At 49.9% G+C, this 18,633-nt stretch overlaps 1 protein-coding gene across 3 annotated transcripts; it reads left to right on the top strand.

The window, feature by feature from the left end:
- Positions 1–261: 261 nt before the first annotated feature.
- On the top strand, positions 262–18,481 carry SRRM2 (serine/arginine repetitive matrix 2). Of its 3 annotated transcripts, none has more exons than XM_028145717.2 (15): positions 262–409; positions 3,646–3,922; positions 4,813–4,920; positions 5,096–5,260; positions 5,440–5,517; positions 5,996–6,058; positions 6,152–6,184; positions 6,383–6,433; positions 6,594–6,686; positions 7,354–7,549; positions 8,744–15,366; positions 16,115–16,396; positions 17,465–17,566; positions 17,699–17,815; positions 17,910–18,481. In XM_028145717.2, the coding sequence occupies exons 2-15, from the start codon at positions 3,681–3,683 to the stop codon at positions 17,917–17,919; spliced, it is 8,163 nt and encodes a 2,720-aa protein (XP_028001518.2). In that variant the 5' UTR covers positions 262–409; positions 3,646–3,680; the 3' UTR covers positions 17,920–18,481. The 3 variants fall into 3 exon arrangements, with proteins under 3 accessions (XP_028001518.2, XP_054570612.1, XP_028001516.2); XM_028145715.2 differs by having other exon boundaries at positions 409–466; XM_054714637.1 differs by lacking the exons at positions 7,354–7,549; positions 8,744–15,366; positions 16,115–16,396; ... (1 more) ...; positions 17,699–17,815; positions 17,910–18,481 and adding an exon at positions 6,772–6,876.
- The last annotated feature ends 152 nt before the right edge of the window (positions 18,482–18,633 follow it).

Below are 18,633 nucleotides of genomic sequence, written 5' to 3'. Positions count from 1 at the left end.
CTTCCAGCGTCGCTCGGTGTGGGCTCTAGGCCCGGTGTTCTTCTCCCCTTCGTAATACGTTGCCCCTCCCTAGCCCGTTATCGCACTGGCCAACGGGACTCGTAGTTCTCCGGCTACGTAATTGAACCGCCCTCGGGCCTAAGAAACTACACTTCCCGGTGGGTTTCGGCGCCTGCGCACAAGGCCGCGGTGCGTACTACGGCGCCCGGTGGGGACTGCGACGCCCGCGGCTGCGTGCTGACGCACTTAGTCGTGCTGACGTGCAGCGTGGCCCAGGCGGGGTGCGAGTGGCGCAGTCGGAGCCCGCTGCGGCCCTTGAGGAAGCGAGGAGGCGTCAGTGTCGACTGAGGCGGGTGAACCGGCGAGGCGGCGGCTTCAAGCCCCTAGAGACTCGGGAGCTCGAGCAGCGGTAGCACCTCTTCCCCTAGGGAACAGCGGGCGGCGGCGGCGGCGGAGGCGGCGGCGGGTGAGAGGGTGAGGGAGCGCGCGAGCCGGGTGGGGGAGGGGCGGCGGCTCCGGCTCGAGGCCAAAGCGCGCGGAGAACGGTCTAGGCCGCCGCGCGCACGCGCGCTCGCTTCCCCTAGCTCGCGCGGACGCCCTCGCTCGCCTGCCTCCCCTCCCCCTTCCCGCGGTTTCTGTCGCGCGCGGGTTTTTACCCTATTTCCCCTCCCCCATGGCAACGGCGCGCGCCGCCGATTGCACTCAAGCGCGCAAGCGCGCTCTCGGCTAGAAGCGGGGAGCGCGCGGCTCGGCTTATCGTCTCCCCCACGCGTGCGGCCGAGGACGTTCCGGGTGTAGCTGCCCTTTCTTAGCGGGGAGGCGGCGGCGGCGGCGACCAGGGCCTGCCCCGGGGTCATTTCCCCGGCTCCACTCTGGCTTCCCCATCCTTTCGGGGCCTGTGGTCGGCTAGGAGCCTCCCAGACTTTGGGGCGCCACGCAGCCCCTTCCCCCCTCCGCCATCTCTCAAGTCCGAAAATAAGCCTTGGCTTCTCACTGCAGAGAAGCCCCAGAGGTTTAAGGTCGTTCGGACTCCTTACTGTTGGCCCTGAAAGTATTAGGAAGAGAAAAGCCCCCAAACCTTTTTAAAAAATAACCTGGGTATGTAAAGGCAGACCATGTGCTTTTTTAAAATTTAAGTTTTTTTCATCGTCTCCCCAAAAGTTGTGTTCAAGTTAGGGAGGAGGCTGGCTGTTGGAGCCTTGCTTTGGGAAGAAAACGCTGGACTCTTTCAGGCATTATTTGGCCCATAACGTTTCTGAACCTTGGTTTCCAGTCACGCTTAAGATATCTTTTGGATCAAAATTTCGAAGAGCGTCTGTTTCGCCTTCCATTTTAAGTGTGCAGGCTTAGGTCTCCGAGCTAATACTTGAAGCTTTCTGGGTTTCATAGTGTCAACTCAGCTATACAGTGCCCTAGTGCTGTGCTTGCTATGCTTATATACGTCCATTTTCCGTAACATTCCCCCTTCCATCCTGTTTGGTGCCTTTCGTTTCTTGGATACCTTAATATTGGATTTCAGGACTGCCTTCTATCTCCTCATTAGTTCAGCATCGTGATAATTTCCCAAAAGAAAAAAATTCTCTTTTGTATTCCTTTGCAGCTTTTATTTTCTGCCTTTAGCTTGGGTAACTTTTGCATTTACAATCCCTCAAAAGTCCATGGACCCCAGTTTAAGAATCCCTATTTTATAAAGTCATCCGGTTTTGGTGATGTGTGTGTTGTTAATGTGCCAGTGGTCAGTCCTTCCTTTTAATGTTTTGAACACTGCCTTGGATGCTGTGGTTTGTTTTTTTCTTTTCCTTTTTTGGCTCATTCTCTGCAAGTTCTCCAGTTCGTTGTGACTTAATACCCTTTGCTTAGCAGCTACTGGTTTAACCTCCCTAGGGAGTGGGAGGATTATTGTGTGAGGTGGTATGGAAGTGTGGGTGAATGGTTCAACTGAAGAATTAATTGCAGGTCAGAAGCATTCTGCAAGGTAAAAATTAGGTGGGGTATAGAGAGGCAAAGAAGGACCTAGGTTTAGAGTGGGGAGGATTGGTATTTGAAAAAGTGCAAGTGAGGTTTGGAAGGTAGAGAAACTGATTTCTTGTGCTATAGTTTTTCATTTCTTTGTCATTATCACTTGCCTTTCCTAGACTTAGCCTCATCTGTCATTCCCTTTACCTGTTATGGTTACTTTTTTTGCTTTCATCTTCTTGAGTCTGCTACTGGGATGGGCAGGGACCTAGAATTAGAATTGGGGGTCCCAAGCTATTCTAGAGTTTGGGCTATCTCCCTTCCATTCAACATCTCGCCATACCTCTTTTTTTTTTTTTTTAGTTGCTTTAGTACATTTTCCCAGGCATTTGTATGATGCTTCTTTATTCTGGGATTTTAAAAAACATAGCCTTCCCTTTTATCCAATTCAGTCTCTTTTCCCTCTACTTTCACTAACCTATCCACTTTGTTCCTTGAGTAGTTTTCCTAACACATTTATGTTTTGTGAAATTACCTTGGCCAGGATAAGTTGGAGAAAGAAATAGTGTATATATAATATGAGAAAGGAGTAGACTATGTGTAGCCAAGAAATCTAACAAGAAAAGCTGGGGCTTGAGGGCTCCTTAAGAGTCATGCTGAGATTGGGGCAAGTTGAGAGGATAGGACCTGGTGGGAGGCATGGAGATAACGTGAGAGGGATAAGGCAGGGCTGGAAGAGAAAAACTAGGAAGTGAGATACAGGAGACTGGTAGGGAAAGCCGACAGTTTGACATAGTGATAGTGAACTATAAAGAGGGGTTTTTCATTATAAGACAATGAATAGCAAAGGTATGGGAACAGTTGAAATAGAGGAGGCTGGTTTGATGTATTTAGAGCATTGAATTGAAAACAGGTAATATTTAACAGGTGTTAGGGAGACTTGGATGAGCTGCAAATCGTGAGAAATCCTGTAGGAAGGAAATTGAAGGAATAAGGTATCAGGGTAGTTGACAAGAGGTATAAATATTTGGAATCAAGGAAATGGCCCCTGGGAAGTAAAGTATGAAGATTGTTTCCAAGGTTTATGAGTTTCTGACATGCATGTTGGCCTTTAGTCTGGGTGTGAGGCTGCTCAGAACACTTCTGATTTCTCTTAATCAGTTGGTCTACCTGTTTAGATATCTAAGGGCTGTTTAGTCCATTTTGTATTCATAACAGGGTAGACTGTACTCCTTAGGTCAGTTCTTGGAAGTCTTTGGACTTGAGCTGTAGGCCCTTGAGTGTTTGTTGTGCCAGTTTGGAGGCCTCCTTCAGTAACCAGAGGTTAGGAGTTAGAGTAGTTGGTGGAGACACCACTTGTGTGTGTTGGGGCCAAAAGAGAATAAAGGGACAGTACGGAGAAATTTGAAAGGATCTTTGTTTGCTTAGGGTAGAAAAAAGAAAATCTAGGTGCAAGTAGGAATGGCTTTTGCACATTGAAGGAAAATGCTGTAAGAGCTGGGCTATGAGTTGGTGGAAAAAAAGCATTGTGGGAAGGAAGGTTTTGTTAGAATAGGAAGATTATGCAGCTAAAGGTTGTTTAGTGTGTATGTACATGTTGTAATAGGGATGAAGAACAGGGATTTGGGTGGTGGTAAGTGGTTAGCTTGGGGCCAGGGGCCTGACCCGTGTTTCCCCGCTCCCCCTCAGGAGCGGTGGTGCCCCCCTCCCCCGGGCACGGGGCCATGTACAACGGGATCGGGCTGCCGACGCCCCGGGGCAGCGGCACCAACGGCTACGTCCAGCGCAACCTGTCCCTGGTTCGGGGCCGCCGGGGTGAGCGGCCTGACTACAAGGGAGAGGAGGAACTGCGGCGCCTGGAGGCTGCCCTGGTGAAGCGGCCTAATCCTGACATCCTGGACCACGAGCGCAAGCGGCGAGTGGAGCTGCGATGCCTCGAGCTGGAGGAGATGATGGAAGAGCAGGGGTGAGGGGAGGGCTCGGGGAGAGCCAAGCACTGAATGAGTACAGAGCTGGGGGAGTTAGGTGGGGTAGGAAGCTTAGGACTTGTTGAAAGAGGCCTGGAGAGGAGTTGTAGGAGGGGTGGAGGTAAAGGAACTAGCACATTGAAAGGAGTTAAGGGACAGTTCAGAGTGGGAGATGAGGAAACTGTGTCTGGGACATCTGAGGGAGCTTGAATTATTTAGACAGAGGCACATGGGGAAAGGGGGCCATTGAGGAAAAAAAAAAGTGCTTTAAGGGAGAGGTGGGAAAGCAGAAACCAGGCAAGAGAAGATTTAGGTAAGCTGACCAGTGTTGTTAATTGATAGAGAAGAGGAAGGTAAATGTATTTAAGGATTGAGGCCTTGGAAAGTAGCAAAAGCAGGAAAAGTAGCAAAGGCAGGAACTGGAATACCTGGCTGGATAAGAGAGGATCATGGGTTGGATAGGAAGTGAAATTTTGGGAAAGGAGCACATTCAGGGAGAAAACCTTTTTAGAGCAGTGGTTTTCAAACTTCAGCAGTGGCGCCCCTTTTATACAAGGCACCTTATTTTATAATCCTAGGAAATGAAAGACCTGTTTTTGTTGAAGTTGAGGAGGAGCACCTGAAACTCTGCCTGTTTAACTTTATTCTCTTGGCCCGAGTATAGCATGTTTAAAATCCACTGTTCTAGAGGGTGTAGTAAGTAGAAGGAAGATGACAGGGAAAAGATCAAGAGGACTTAAGAAAAGGGTGCTTTGGGTGACAGTGAGTGAAAAGTCCTATGTGTGCATGGAGAGGGAAGGGACCCTGCTGGGAATGAGGAAACTGTAAACCTGGGACTGGGGGAAGTGTCTATAATCAAGCTTTAACCCTGAAGGGATTTGTTCTCCAGGTACGAGGAACAGCAAATTCAGGAAAAAGTGGCGACCTTTCGACTCATGTTGCTGGAGAAGGATGTGAACCCTGGGGGCAAGGAGGAGACCCCAGGACAGAGACCAGCGTGAGTGTTTCATGCTCCTTTGATTTCCTCTGGAATATATACTGCTCCTTCTGTTCTCTCGTCTTACATTGTACTTCCTATTTTGTCTTCCTTTTCCTAATTCTGTTTGGCTCCTGCCTATAATTCTGTAAAAATGATTGTGTCCTTCACAGCTTTGCTACTTTTTTCCCTCTAGGGTAACTGAGACTCACCAGTTGGCAGAATTGAATGAGAAAAAGAATGAGCGGCTCCGTGCTGCCTTTGGCATCAGTGATTCCTATGTGGATGGGAGCTCTTTTGATCCTCAGCGTCGTGCTCGAGAAGCCAAACAAACAGCACCTGAGCCTCCCAAACCTTACAGGTACATAAGTCCAAGAAACCAGTGTCAGCTTTTCTTCCTAATTCTATGTACTCTGATCTATTGTATTTATTTATTTTGGTGGACTGTTTCTTCCCAAACTTTTTGGATTTTGTTCTTCTGAAGTTGAAATATCTATGAGAAAATTTGTCTTAACACCCATCCTTTTCATTTTTCCCCAGCCTTGTCCGGGAGTCCAGTAGCTCTCGCTCACCAACCCCAAAGCAAAAGAAGAAGAAAAAGAAGAAAGATAGAGGACGGTAAGTTAGTTGGAAAGTTACTGTAGTAAGCCAGAGGATTAGTCCTGTCATGCTTGCATTTTTTTCTCCCCAATCAACCTGTATATGTGTATCTCTCTATGTCTCTGTAGAGAATTCTTGCTTTTAGAAAGCAGGAGAGAATTATCTCAGGGAAGAGCGAGTTACCATTCAGATTTCAGCTGGGAGAAGGAATGTATATGCTTCTTTAGTGGAAAGGGTTGGTTCTGTAGCTTTATCAATAAAGAACTGGCCAACAGCATTTTGGATTTCTGAGATTTTCTTTTTCACTTTGATGTTTGTTGATATAAAGAGGAGGTACCTATGCTTTTTATTTTAGTAAGTCCTGGGCTTAGGTCTGGGACATTAAAGCTGTTGGAGTTGTTCGGTGCTTTAGAAGCCTTTAGTGGTGGGGTGTTAAAAGTGGGAGGGCTAGGGAAGGAGCCAAGCAGAATAACCTTGTTTCTGAACTCATCTTTAGGAGGTCAGAGAGCAGCTCTCCTCGACGAGAGAGAAAGAAGAGCTCTAAGAAGAAGAAGCACAGGTATGAGGTGGGAGTACATGGAGTGATTCGAGAGGCTTAATGAGTCCAGGTATAGTTATTGGTTTATGTTTTATCTTTTTTCGCCCCCAATAGGTCAGAGTCTGAATCCAAGAAACGGAAGCATAGGTAAGAGCTCTTTGGGGCATAGGGGACATAGTGGCATACAGAGCGGTGAGCCATTGCTTGATGGCCTTGCTTGCTTTCTCTGGGGCTTTTTTCTTGAAATAAAGCTCAATTCCTTGATTTTTCAATAACTCCCTAATTCTTTTCATTTCATTTTTTAAATGTAATTATTACTTTTAATAATTTTAATTTAATTCCTAGGTCTCCCACTCCAAAGAGCAAACGTAAATCTAAGGACAAGAAGCGGAAGCGGTGAGTGAATTGGAGAAGAATTAGCAAGTAGATGAATGCCACCTAAGGGGTTAGGATAGAATGTGTCATGTACCTGACTGATAAAGGGTTGAGGGATGGATGAGGGGAAACCAGTACAGGTGTGACAGTACCTGAGTTATGGGTGGTGGTCTTCCTTCAGATCTCGAAGTACAACACCAGCCCCCAAGAGCCGCCGGGCCCACCATTCAACTTCTGCTGACTCTGCCTCCTCTTCTGATACTTCCCGGAGTCGGTAAGGGGTGGTCCAGGAGGAAGGGAGGGAGAGGGACTTGTGGGTTAATTAATTTAATATTTATTGAGCGCCCACGGTGTGCTAGGCGCTGCACAGACCATTCGGAAGACACGGTCCCTGCCCTCTAGGAGCTGACAGGCTAAAGCAACAGGATGGACAGACATATACATTTCCCCTTCTCTTTTTTTTTTTTTTTTTTTGGTTTATTTTTGTTTTGTTTATTTTGTTACTTTTTGTTTTGTTCTGATGTATATGGACTGCCAGAATAGGGGGGGTGGTGGTTTGTTCGTGGTGTCTGGGGGAGGAAGGAATCCTTGCCCTGGCTTCCTTAATCGGGGAAGGCTTCCTGAAGGAGGTGGGCTCAGAGGTGAGTTGTGAATGAAGTGGGTAGGGAATGGTTGGGTGGAGGGTTTTGGGAGGTTTGTGGGAGGTGAACAAAGGGGTAGAGGGAGAACATTTTTTGGCATCGTGTTGGGAAGAGAAGGACCAACCAAAGTGAATTGGACTTGAATGTCAGTGAGTGATTTGAATCTTATGAATAAGAGAAGGTTTCTTGGAAGAGGGTTGTGTACAGTCAGGAAAGGTGGATGGGTGTTGGGGAGGGGGTTTTCTGTACTCCCCTGAACTGATTTCCTTTCTCTCCCCCATCCTCAATTACCTCCCTCAGGTCTCGAAGTGCTGCAACAAAAACCCATACAACTGCCTTGACAGGGCAGAATCTTTCCCCTGCTTCAGGGCGTAGAGGGGAGGGAGATGCACCTTCCAGAGAACCAGGTACCAACAACACAGGGCATCCGAGCAGCCCAGAACCCTCTACAAAACAGCCTAGTAGCCCTTATGAAGACAAAGACAAGAAGGAGGAGGTATGTTAATGAGTTAATGGATGTTTATGGGCTTACAGGGATATGGACTTAGGGTAGGTGTTTGCATGAAGAAAAGTAAGAGCTTATTGAGATAAATGAATTTGGGGTTGTTTTTTTTAAATATGTTTTTGATTTTAGAGAAAGGAACGGAGAGGGAGAGAGAGAAAGAAAGATAATGAGAGAGAAACATTGATTGACTGCCTCTCCTGCATGCCCCCTGTTAGGGATTGAGCCTGTAACCCTGGCATTGTGCCCTGACCAGGACCTCTTGGTTCATAGGTATAAGCTCAACCACTAAACCACACTGGCTGGGTGAATTCAGTTTTTTGTGGGTTTTTTTCCCCCCCCTGTATTTCTGTCTTATTTGTCAGGTTTTCTTTTATATTTGCAAATCCTTTAGAATTGTGGTTTTCAAACTTCACTTGATGTAGGTTTTGCATCATCATCCTGTTTATGTATATAGAACTCGAAAGTTTCTTTATACTTGGTCTTAATACTTAGATTCCTCTAATATTTTATCTCATTAAATGCTGGTTGTGGTTAACTAAAATGTTTGAACCCACTGGGTTGCTACCTGAAATCTGAAAACACTATTCTGAAATGGTTTTTTTCAGCACCTGTTCTTTTATACTTGCTATTCTAATGCAAACACTAATGTTTTCTTGCTTCAACTATTTTAATTGCTGTTTTGCTAAATTCTTAGCACTCGTATCCATTTTCTATGTTCTCTCTCTTTTCCTGTGCTCCATCCCAGTGTTTTTTATTTATATAAGTCCTCAAGTTTGTGCCTTTTTTCTTTTACTTAATACAGTTATTTTTCAAGGATAAAGTCAGAGTCCACCACTTTAGTGAACTGCTTTATCTTTCCACTTAAAAATACTTTTTTCTGTGTTTACAACATTTTATAACAGCTCTTTTCTGTAAAATGTACTATGTTGTTTGCATCCTGTTTCTATATTATATGACTCTTGAGGTCACAGACTTCCTATCTATGTGTTTCCCCCAATGTTTTTTATGTTAAATGGCCTCTTGTTATTGAATAAATGTGATGGTTTATCATGGGAAAAAGGATCAGTTGGTATAATGGGAAATGCAGAAAAATTCCTTTGGAAAGGGTGTTGGAATCTTATGGGTGATAAAAAGTTTTAGTGCTTACATATCCCTATTCCTGCTTTTTTTTTCCCCCACCCTTAGAAATCTGCAGTTCGACCTAGCCCCTCTCCGGAAAGGAGCAGCACAGGCCCAGAACCATCTGCTCCCACTCTGCTCCTCGCTGAGCAACATGGCAGCTCCCCACAACCCCTTGCAAAAGCCCCCATAAGTCAGGAGCCAGTGAACCCCCCATCTGAGGCTTCCCCAACCCGGGGTCGTTTACCACCTAAGTCTCCTGAGAAACCTCCCCAATCATCTTCAGAGAGCTCCCCACCATCCCCTCAACCAACCAAAGTTTCTCGGCATGCCAGCTCTTCCCCTGAAAGTCCTAAACCCACACCAGCTCCAGGGTCCCACCGAGAGATTTCTTCTTCTCCCGCATCAAAAAGTCGCTCACATGGCAGAGCAAAGCGGGATAAGTCACATTCTCCTACTCCTCGTAGGATGGGGAGGTCCCCTAGCCCTACCACCGCGAAGAGGGGGCGATCGCGGTCTCGAACCCCTACTAAACGAGGTCATTCTCGGTCTCGGTCCCGGTCCCCTCAGTGGCATAGGTCCCGGTCTGTACAGAGGTGGGGGCGATCTAGAAGTCCCCAGCGACGTGGCCGGTCTAGGTCTCCTCAGCGACCAGGCTGGTCCAGGAGCAGAAATACCCAGAGAAGAGGCAGATCTAGATCAGCAAGGCGAGGAAGGTCACACTCCAGATCTCCAGCTGCTAGGGGCAGATCTCGTTCTAGAACACCAGCCAGACGGGGCAGATCTCGCTCTAGAACACCCACGAGGCGTAGATCACGATCCAGAACACCGAACAGGCGTAGATCTCGGTCTAGAACACCAGCCAGGAGGGGCAGATCTCGGTCTAGAACACCGGCTAGGCGCAGATCTAGGACCCGCTCAGTACGACGGAGGTCTCGTAGCAGATCGCCAGCCAGGAGAAGCGGCAGGTCTCGCTCTAGGACCCCAGCCAGGCGTGGCAGGTCTCGCTCTAGAACCTCAGCCAGGCGAGGAAAATCTCGGTCTAGGACACCAGCAAGACGAGGGAGATCTAGGTCTAGGACACCTGCAAGACGAAGATCCCGTAGTAGAAGTCTAGTTAGACGGGGAAGATCTCATTCTAGAACACCACAAAGGAGAGGCAGGTCTGGCTCATCATCAGAGCGGAAGAATAAGTCCAGAACATCACAGAGAAGGAGCAGGTCCAACTCAAGCCCAGAAATGAAAAAATTCCGAGTTTCTTCAAGGCGAAGCAGGTCTCTCTCCTCTCCACGATCCAAAGCAAAATCTCGCTTGTCTTTGAGACGAAGCCTTTCTGGGTCCTCTCCTTGTCCTAAACAAAAGTCTCAGACACCACCTAGGCGCAGCCGCTCTGGATCATCCCAATCTAAAGCTAAATCTCAAACACCACCACTAAGGCGAAGTCGCTCTGGTTCTTCACCTAATCAGAAATCTAAAACACCATCAAAACAAAGTCTTTCTGGTTCATCTCAACCTAAAGGGAAATCTGGAACACCACCAAGACAAGGATCTGTAACAAGTCCTCAGGCAAATGAACAATGTGCAACACCACAAAGGCAGAGCTGTTCTGAAACATCACCTGACCCTGAGGTGAAATCTAGAACCCCTTTGAGACAGAGCTACTCTGTGTCCTCGCCTCCTGCAGTGAAATCAAGCACATCTCCAAGACAGAGCCGGTCTGGGTCATTATCTCCACAACCCAAAGTAAAGGCAGTAAAATCACCAACCCAGAGTCATTCTGGTTCATCTTCTCCAAGTCCTGATAGGGTGACGTCTAATACACCACCAAGGCAAAACAGATCAGAGTCTCCTTGCTCCAAGGCAGAATCTACATTGTTACAAAGACACAGTCATTCTAGGTCCTCCTCACCAGATACCAAAGTGAAACCTGGAACATCACCAAGACAAAGTCACTCAGGGTCTACTTCGCCAAGCCCCAAAGTACAGCCTCAAATTTCACCAGGCCACAATCTTTCTGGATCAAGGTCACCAGGTTCCCAAGAGATGTCTAAAGATTCATCAGCACAAAGTTCTGGATCTTTCTCACTCTGTTCAGGACTAAAGTCTAACACACCACCAGGAGAGAGCTATTTTGGCACCTCTTCTCTGCAACAGGAAGGACAATCTCTTACTTTACTAGATTCTAGATCTGACACTTCGAGTCCAGAAAGGAGACAGAGTCACTATGACACACTATCTCTGCAGAGCAAATCTCAAACACCTCCTAAGGGTGGTCAGTCTAGGTCCTCTTCTCCTGTCACTGATTCTGCACCCAGATCTCCAACAACACAAGATAGAAGCAAATTGTCAATGAGTCCTAGGCTGAAATCTGGAATGTCTCCTGAACAGAACAGATCCCAGTCTGACTCTTCCCCATATCCTTCAATGGACTGTAAATCTCTTCTGGGGCAGAGTAGATTGGAGCCTTCTCCTGAATCAAAAAAGCAAACAGACTTACTCCTTCAGGAGGATATTACTGCATCATCTATGCTAAGTGACAAATTGAATCCTACAGTACAGAATAGACCTGAGTCCTCACCAGTACTCAAAGATACACCTAGCACCTCTTCAAAGGAAAGAGGTGGTGTTGGGTCATCTCCAGATACAAAAGGCCAAAGTAGTCCATTAGCTAAGCCAAGCCAAGATGAGGAATTAATGGAGGTAGCTGACAAATCTGAAGTGTCCTCAAACCAGGTCTTGTCCCATGTTTCTCCAGAACTTAAAGAAATGGCTGGAAGTAACTTTGAATCATCTTCTGAAAAAGAAGAAAGGACTGCTATGTCTTTGACTCTTGACCATAGCCAGTTGCAGGCTTCTTTGGAAGCAGAACTCCCTGCAGTGGCCTCAACTTGGAGTGGGCCACATTATTCTCAAGAACGTAAGGAACTGTCTAATACCCCTCCCAGGGAGAATAGCTATGAGTCACCTTTAGAATTTAGAAACTCGGGCGCTGTTGCAGAAATAAATACTGGATTTTCTGCTGAGGTTAAAGGTTTGAATGAACCTTTTCCTAGTCAGTTGGAGACAGACCCATCTCTAGACATGAAAGAACAATTGAGGTCCTCCAGACGCAGCAGTTCTGAGTTATCCCCAGATGGAGTGGAGAAAGCAGGAATGTCATTAAATCGGACTCTCTCTTCACCAGTACTTGATGCTATACCTAGAACACCCTCAAGGGAAAGAAGTAGTTCTGCATCTTCTCCTGAACTGAAAGATGATTTACCCAGAACCCCCTCAAGGAGAAGCAGGTCTGGGTCTTCCCCAGGACTTAGAGATGGGTCTGGGACTCCTTCAAGGCACAGCTTATCTGGATCCTCTCCTGGAATGAAAGACATACCCAGAACACCATCCAGGGGGAGAAGTGAATGTGATTCTTCTCCAGAACCAAAAGCTTTGCCTCAGACTCCTAGGCCAAGGAGTCGTTCTCCATCATCCCCAGAACTCAAGTGTATTACCCCCCAGAGAGAAAGAAGTGGGTCAGAATCATCAGTTGAACATAAGACTTTGGGTAGGTCTCCTCTTGGGCAGAGAAGTCGATCTGGATCTTCTCAAGAACTTGATGAGAAACCCAGTGCATCCACTCAGGAAAGAAGTGAATCAGACTCTTCTCCAGATGCTAAAGTTAAAACACGAATGTCACTTAGACAAAGGAGTCGTTCTGGATCATCTCCAGAGGTCGATAGCAAATCCCGACCTTCTCCTCAGCTCAGTAGATCTGGCTCATCTCCTGAAGTTAAAGATAAGCCAAGAGCAGCATCAAGGGCACAGAGTGGTTCTGATTCCTCTCCTGAACCCAAGGCTTCTGCCCCTCGGGCACTTCCCAGACGAAGCAGATCAGGTTCATCAAGCAAAGGTAGAGGTCCTTCTCCTGAAGGAAGCAGCAGTTCTGAGTCTTCTCCAGAACACCCTCCCAAATCCAGAATGGCTAGAAGAAGCTCTAGGTCATCACCACAGCCCAAGACTAAGTCTCGCACTCCACCTCGTCGTCACAGCTCTCGATCATCTGAGAGGGCTAGGAAGACTAGACTCTCCCGTAGAAGTCGTTCTGCATCTTCCTCACCAGAGACACGTTCTAGAACTCCACCACGACGCCGACGAAGTCCTTCAGTGTCTTCCCCAGAGCCAGCTGAAAAGTCAAGATCCTCACGCCGGCGGCGTTCAGCTTCATCCCCCCGCATTAAGACAACTTCAAGGAGAGGTCGTTCTCCTTCACCAAAGCCTCGTGGGCTCCAGAGGTCCCGTTCCCGGTCAAGGAGGGAGAAGACCAGAACAACCCGACGTCGAGATAGGTCTGGGTCTTCTCAGTCAACCTCTCGAAGAAGACAGCGGAGCCGGTCAAGGTCTCGGGTTACTCGTAGGCGTAGAGGAGGCTCTGGTTACCACTCAAGGTCTCCTGCCCGGCAAGAGAGTTCACGAACCTCTCGACGTCGGAGAGGTCGCTCTCGGACACCCCCAACCAGTCGGAAGCGTTCCCACTCACGCACATCACCAGCCCCATGGAAGCGTTCCAGGTCTCGGGCCTCTCCAGCCACTCATCGACGATCCAGGTCCAGAACACCCCTGGTCAGCCGACGTAGGTCCAGGTCACGTACTTCACCAGTCAGTCGAAGAAGATCAAGATCTAGGACATCAGTGACTCGAAGAAGATCTCGCTCAAGAGCATCCCCAGTGAGTCGAAGGCGATCCAGGTCCAGAACTCCACCAGTAACTCGCCGGCGTTCAAGATCCAGAACACCAACTCGCCGGCGTTCCCGTTCTAGAACACCACCAGTGACTCGCAGAAGGTCTAGATCTAGGACTCCACCAGTAATGAGGAGGCGATCTCGAAGCAGAACCTCGCCTATCACTCGCAGAAGATCCAGATCCAGAACATCCCCAGTCACCCGCAGGAGATCTCGATCTCGCACCAGTCCCATAACTCGAAGGAGATCCCGCTCTCGAACCTCTCCAGTGACACGCCGCAGATCTAGGTCTCGAACACCTCCAGCTATTCGTCGTCGCTCTAGGTCTCGAACCCCACTTTTGCCACGCAAACGCTCTCGAAGTCGTTCATCGCTTGTCCGCCGCCGTTCTAGATCTCGTACTCCACGAATGACTCGGGGCAAACGGTCCTTAACAAGATCTCCTCCAGCCATCCGTAGACGATCTGTATCTGGAAGTAGTTCCGATCGTTCACGTTCTGCTACTCCTCCTGCAACAAGGAATCATTCTGGTTCTCGGACACCTCCAGTGGCACTCAATAGCTCCAGAATGAGTTGCTTCAGTCGTCCTAGCATGTCACCAACTCCTCTTGACCGCTGTAGATCACCTGGAATGCTTGAACCCCTTGGCAGCTCTAGAACACCCATGTCTGTCCTGCAGCAAGCTGGTGGCTCCATGATGGATGGTCCAGGTCCCCGAATTCCTGATCACCCTAGAACATCTGTGCCAGAAAATCATGCTCAGTCTAGAATTGCACTTGCCCTGACAGCCATCAGTCTTGGCACTGCTCGGCCTCCTCCATCCATGTCTGCTGCAGGCCTTGCTGCAAGAATGTCCCAGGTTCCTGCTCCAGTGCCTCTCATGAGTCTCAGAACAGCCCCAGCTGCCAGCCTCGCCAGTAGGATTCCTGCAGCCTCTGCAGCAGCCATGAACCTGGCCAGCGCCAGGACACCTGCCATACCAACAGCAGTGAACCTGGCTGACTCGAGAACACCAGCTGCAGCAGCAGCCATGAACTTGACCAGCCCCAGAACAGCAGTCACACCATCTGCTGTGAACCTCGCTGATCCGCGCACCCCTACAGCCCCAGCTGTGAACCTACCAGGAGCCAGAACCCCAGCGGCATTGGCAGCTTTGAGTCTCACAGGCTCTGGCACACCCCCAAACACTGCAAACTATCCATCCAGCTCTAGAACACCCCAGGCACCAACCCCTGCAAACTTGGTGGGTCCTAGATCTACACATGCCACAGCTTCTGTGAATATTGCCAGCTCAAGAACCCCGCCATCCTTGGCCCCTGCAAGCCTCACCAGTGCTAGAATGGCTCCAGCTTTGTCTGGTGCAAACCTCACCAGCCCTAGGGTGCCCCTCTCTGCCTATGAGCGCATTAGTGGCAGAACCTCACCACCGCTCCTTGACCGAGCCAGGTCTAGAACCCCACCGGGAGGCCCAGGCTCCAGAACCCCACCAGCTGCCCCAAGCCAGTCTAGAATGACCTCTGAACGGGTTCCCTCTCCTGTTTCTAGAATGGTTCAGGCTCCTCCCTCACAGTCTGTTCTCCCTCCAGCTCAGGATCGGCCTAGGTCCCCTGGGCCATCTGCTCTTTCTGACCAATCCCAATCTTTGCTTGCCCCGACCACCCCTGTAGCAGGATCTCAGTCCCTCTCCTCTGGGTCGGCAAAGACCACATCCTCTGCTGGTGACCACAATGGCATGCTCTCTGTCCCTGTCCCTGGGGGTTCCCACCCTGAGGGGGGGGAACCACCTGCCTCTACGGGGGCCCTGCAGCCAGCAAAGGAGCGGCGGAGTTCTTCCTCCTCCTCCTCATCTAGTTCTTCCTCGTCGTCGTCATCGTCATCCTCCTCCTCCTCCTCCTCCTCCTCTGGCTCCAGTTCTAGTGACTCGGAGGGCTCTAGCCTTCCCCTTCAACCCGAAGTAGCACTGAAGAGGTAAGGGGACTTGGCTTTTAAAAATTTTCCAAGGGGAAGGTTTTATAAAGGTTGGGTCGGGATGGGGAAGGGAACGCCCTATCCAGAGGGTTCTTGGCTTGTTGTGGTATGGGGACCTGACCATTAAGCTGGGAATAGAGAGAATGTGGGTTGGGGATGTTGGAGGGTGGAATGGGACAGAAAAATCTCCAAAAGTTAATTCTCTAGAGGATAATGATAAGTTTTCCATCTCTACAGAGGACAGAACTAGAGGAAATGGACTTAATTTTACAGCAGGAGGGATGGCAGTTAGACCTCAAGAGGAACTCCCTGGGCTGGAAGGATCTTCAGAGGTCATCCCATCCCTCTTCCTGCCTCCAGGCAGGACGGCTCCTCCCCCAGCCAGCGCACACACACACAGGAGCCTACCCAAGCTGGGTCTCCAAGGAAGGAGACCACCCAGCTTTGCACCCACACCTGAGCCCAGGGGCTGTTTTCCTTCATCAGGGGCATTCTTGAGGTTTAACCTTGATCCCTTGTGCTTCAGACCCCAGCCTATTGCTTATGTTAGCAGAGGTTGGGTCAGCTTGGGGCCACTGCTCTCCAGAGAATATGCTCACTGGGTCACTGGCTCTCTGGCTTTGGCTGGGAGAGTTCCCAGGACCTTTCTCAAGCACCCCTCCCCCACTGCCCTTCCTCCCGGTCTTGGAAGGTAGGGTTGGGGTTGGGGCAGCTTGTCTCTCCTTGTGACATTGTACTCTTCCTACAGGGTCCCTAGTCCTCCCCCAGCCCCAAAAGAGAATGAACGAGAGGGACGACCTCAGGAACCAACCCCAGCCAAGAGGAAGAGGCGCGATAGCAGCTCCAGTTCCAGCTCTTCCTCCTCTTCCTCTTCCTCTTCCTCCTCTTCCTCTTCCTCCTCTTCTTCCTCCTCCTCGTCCTCCTCCTCTTCCTCTTCCTCTTCTGCATCCTCTCCTTCCCCTGCTAAGCCTGACCCTCAGGCCTTGCCCAAACCTGCAAGTCCCAAGAAGCCACCCCCTGGTGAGCGGAGGTGAGTGCTACCTTGCTTGAGATGGTAGGGGTGGGATGTGACCCTGGAAGTGTGAGATCCCTGCTGGGTGTCTCATATGGACTCTGGTGTCTGGTTGTATGGGAGGAGTCAGAATCTCTTCTCTCCACATAACTCTTGTGCCTTGTTCTGACAAGGGCTGCGCCATCCAAGTGGGTGTCCCAGCCAAAATTGGGGAGTCTTAGGTTCCTTCTCTCTGCCCCTGACATGCAGCCTGGTCCCAGGGATTCTAGCTTTTAAGTCTCCCCATTGCTATTGCCAGGGCTCTGGTCTGGCCACCGTCATCTTCTCCTGACTCTGTCCACAGCCTCTTCCCTGTCTCCCTGCCTCCACGCCATTCTCTTCCACATGTAATCAGAGGGATCTTTCTAAAACGCACATCTGGTTACTTCCCTCCACTCCACAAATCCTTCTGGGACGCCCTGTGGCCTGCAGGATAAAGCCCCATCTCTGCGGGAATGGCGTGTGAGGCTCTCCACCAACTGGCCTTGCCTGCCCTGTGTTCTCCTCTCCTGCCCGCCCCCACACATGCCCTCTGCTCCAGCCACTCCCAGCGCCTTGCAGTCTAAGGAGAACCCCATGCCTTTGGACATGCTGTTCCTTCTGCCTGGAATTCCCTTGTCCGCCTGGTGAACTCCTCGTTCTGCAAGACTCCGCTCAAACAGCACCTTCGAGAAGACTACCCTGCCCCCTTCCCTTCATCTCCCTCCCGAGTCCCCAGATCTACCTGTATCAGTCCCTGTGGGGCTGCCTCCCACACATGAGGCTGAGAGTGCACCTCTTGGCCTTCCTTCATCACCAGACAGCCCCTCCAAGGGCAGGGACTGTCTTTACCTTTGTGTCCCCCACCGTCCCATCCCCCATGCCCTGCCCACTGGGGCACTCGGTGGATGGTATGCGGGCGGATGGGTGAGTGAGCAGACAAAGGTGGGTCTGAGGCTGGCCCTGTGTGGTATGAGGTTTGGTGGTCAAGACCTGGGGGGTGGTCCTGAGTGCTGGCTGGTGGGTTTGGAAGAGTGTGGCACTATGGGGACCTTCTCTGCTCTCTAGGTCCCGCAGTCCCCGGAAGCCAATAGACTCCCTCCGGGACTCCCGGTCCCTCAGCTATTCACCTGCCGAGCGCCAACACCCCTCACCACAGGACCAACAGAGGTAGGGCCACTAATGTGTTCTTGCCAATAGCCAGCCCAGTTTGGCCGACTTCTGCAAAAAAAGTTTTCAGGCTTAAAGATGCAAGAGATTGGGGTGGAGGGGTGTATGTGATCTGATGTCTGTCTGTTGCAGGAGCAGCAGCAGTGAGCATGGTTCCCGAAGAGGTCAGCGTGGGGACAGCCGCTCCCCAGGCCACAAGCGCAGGAGGGAGACACCTAGCCCCCGCCCAGTGCGGCACCGCTCCTCCAGGTGTGTCTCCTTGTGCTCCAGGACTGAGCCTTATTTTTTTTTTTTTAGCTCTGGCTGCCTGAGATGGCATTGATGGCATTCTTCTCTGTTGCAGGTCTCCATGAATGTTTTTTGGGGGGAATGGAATCCCACCGCACCCCAAGTTCTGGAGCCACAGGGAGTGCCCCCTTTCTCCCCAATAGCTGTGTGTGTGTGTGGGGGGGGGTGCTTGTCCCCTCCGAACCCTGGCAGCATTTTGAAGGGGTTCCCTTCTTTCTCTATCCCCCCTTTTTTTTCTTTGTTCCTGTGAAATGTTTAATCTCTGTGAGTTTTTCTGGTTCACATGTTTTGGGGGGTTGGGGGTATGTGGGAGTAAGAATGGGAGTGGCTGGAGGAGGAAATAGAGTTCAGGACTCCTCCAGTCTTGAGTCAGCAAGGGCCTGGGTGGCACTGTCCCCCGCCATTTACCCCTGAGTGCAGGAGAGGGGGAGGTGAGGATTTGGGACTTGGGAACTTGTATGTTATGGAAAGGGGCAGGAGTGAAATTAGCTGGCCCTTACTGCCCCCCAGTAAGATTGTGGCCCCTTCCCCCCAACTTTTCACATTTCTTAAGGACATTTTGGTTTTTTAAAAATCTGTACAGCAAGAGCAACTTTTTCTGTCAAATAAAAATGAGAAATGCAGGAATTGGCTCCACAGACTCTTTATTAGAGGATGGAGAAGGGCAGGGAGAAGAGCTGCCCCTTCTAGTGACTGGCTACAGGGTTCTTCATAGACTGCTCTGAACCACACACTGGTTCTGGCTTACACTTTTGCTTCTGGTCTCTGAGCAGGAAAGA

This window comes from Eptesicus fuscus, chromosome 4 (assembly GCF_027574615.1).
Source record: "Eptesicus fuscus isolate TK198812 chromosome 4, DD_ASM_mEF_20220401, whole genome shotgun sequence".
Taxonomy (NCBI): Eukaryota; Metazoa; Chordata; class Mammalia; order Chiroptera; family Vespertilionidae; genus Eptesicus; species Eptesicus fuscus.
Note: the sequence above shows the minus strand (reverse complement) of the source record. Positions and strands in the feature narration are given on the sequence as shown.

Coding starts and splice junctions, on each gene's coding strand:
- SRRM2 (XM_028145717.2), top strand. CDS start 3,681: ATGTACAACGGGATCGGGCTGCCGACGCCCCGGGGCAGCGGCACCAAC. Junction 6,185..6,382: donor TCCAAGAAACGGAAGCATAG/GTAAGAGCTCTT, acceptor TTTAATTCCTAG/GTCTCCCACTCCAAAGAGCA. Junction 6,687..7,353: donor TCTGATACTTCCCGGAGTCG/GTAAGGGGTGGT, acceptor TACCTCCCTCAG/GTCTCGAAGTGCTGCAACAA.